General features: G+C 37.0%; 1 protein-coding gene across 1 annotated transcript in view; it reads left to right on the top strand.

The window, feature by feature from the left end:
• The first annotated feature begins 456 nt into the window (after positions 1-456).
• Slc15a5 (solute carrier family 15 member 5) overlaps positions 457-2,062 on the top strand; it is a 101,422-nt gene continuing 99,816 nt past the window's right edge. The window contains exon 1 of the mRNA XM_004626099.1: positions 457-817. Coding sequence (XP_004626156.1) covers positions 457-817 — 361 coding nt within the window. The remainder of the gene's footprint in view (positions 818-2,062) is intronic.

Raw genomic sequence — 2,062 nt, 5'->3', positions numbered from 1 at the left:
TTTTCTTTCATGCTTTATCTCCTGGTAGTGTTCTGGCTTGTTTAATTAAAATATCAGAAATTATTAGACTCAAATTATTTCTTGATCTAGTGCTCAAATTGTCCTGAAAAAAAATTGCTTCTCTGTCTCAATTCTTAAACGTTTATCAGTGTGAAGCAGATGAGTATGCAACTGGATTCTTGTAATTCAATATAACTTTGGAGGAAGAGCCTAATTTATTCTCTAAGTAATTAAACAAACAAATCAGATTTGGCCACTTTAATTTCCAAATACAGGTCTCTCCTGTACTTCTGCATCATCAAAATGAACATTTATGTGCAAAAAACCCTCAGAAATTTCAGCGTGAAGATGTGAAATTCAAAGCACCCATCTCACTTATTTTCTCATTAGAGGAATGTGAATAAAACATCACCAAGTCCAAACTATTAATGCAAGTTGTATTCAAGAAAGGTGATCATGTCTGATGCAGACTTTACAATAACTGCTGATAACATAGCCTTACAGCCCAATTTTGAGAAGGAGAAAACAGTAAAACACAGTGGCTTTTTTTTGTGGCCATATTCTATGACAAAACTTCAGGTGGGGATCTGCCTGCTGCTGGTGGAGCTGTGTGAGAGATTCGCTTTCTTTGAAGTCGTCTGCAACATGATTCCCTTTTGCACTGTGAAGCTTGGCTATAGGAATTACCAAGCAGCCATTGTGAATCTGTGCTTTATCGGAACTTCAGTCCTTGCCCCTGTGTTTGTGGGACAGCTTGCTGACGGCTGCCTAGGAAGAAACAAGCTGGTGTGCGTTGGCTTATTTCTGCACTTCCTTGGTGAGTTGCCCCTAACTAGATTGTTTTGTAGTTTGGTTGAATAGATTTCTGTTAGAATGTTTAGTTTAAGTTATCCCCATTCCTATTCTTAGCATAAAGTGGTATAAATAAAGTAAGAATATTATTTCATTCCATATATTATCCAGGATGCTAAAATGTGTTTGCACGTGTGTGTGTGTTGGAGGCTGCTCCCCTATCTACAGCATTGCATGCATGATATTTTGCAGCAATTATTTCTTGTTGCCTACCTTGTAGACTCCTTAGAATGCTCTTGTTTTTTTCTCCAAACCAACTTTATGACAAATTCTATGTGAAACATGAAATTCACCTGCTTCGCAATGAAGAGAGTTTTCTTCTTTTGGATTGTTAAGGTTCATGTAGAATAGGAATTTTTTTTTTTATTAAAATGTGATCTTTTAATTACTCACATAGCAATTAAGGTACCATATGAAAACATGACTTCTATATTTTTAGACTATGATTGCATGTTTGTTTTTAAATTAGTGAACTGAGACTCTATACTACTTTTTACACAGAAAAAAATAAATGTATCTGAAAAGTTCAGGAGTAAAATGATTAAAAGAAATGTTGAAGAAAAAATCAAGATAATTTGATACAGTACAGAGAGGAAGTTGTTGCATTAGTAATCTACAAATTTCAGCTGAAATATTGAAGTTATCCATCAGCAATAAGAAGCCACTGAACATGCATGGCGAGATAAAATCCATGAGATGGTTTTGTCTACAGATAGAATGAAAAACCACTGTGAGAGGCTAAATAGAAACTAGAAAAGCCTTCTCTAAGCAGTAGAGAAGTACCAATTTAGGAGAGAACATGCAAAAATGTGAAAGCTTGGCACCTGAATAAAATTGTAAATGCAATAGAAGAGCCAAAGTTACCTCCAGGGTTTGGCACAGACAATCTTGGGAAGGTGGTCTGCTGTTCACCATTGGTGAGAAATGAAAGTGCATGCTGGCTGGGAGGTGGGTGAGGAGGAGGTGGGCAGATATGCAGTGCTCTGCGCCGCAAGAGATTTCAGCAAGTTGTAAATTAGGAAATTGGTAAGGCTGGGCTTCTAAATTTCACCACTTACGTTTATAAAATTAAAACTAAACTGCTGACCTGGGTGTGGAGGTGCATTCCTGTCATCCCAGCAGTCAGGAGTCTGAAGCAGAAGGATCGCTGAGGGTTCAAGGCCAGCCTGAACTACATAGTGAGACTGAAGGAAAAAAAAAAAAAAAAAAA

The sequence above is a fragment of the Octodon degus genome, unplaced genomic scaffold (genome assembly GCF_000260255.1).
Source record: "Octodon degus isolate 3935 unplaced genomic scaffold, OctDeg1.0 scaffold00012, whole genome shotgun sequence".
Classification (NCBI taxonomy): domain Eukaryota; kingdom Metazoa; phylum Chordata; class Mammalia; order Rodentia; family Octodontidae; genus Octodon; species Octodon degus.
This window is presented reverse-complemented; position numbering and strand designations above follow the sequence as displayed.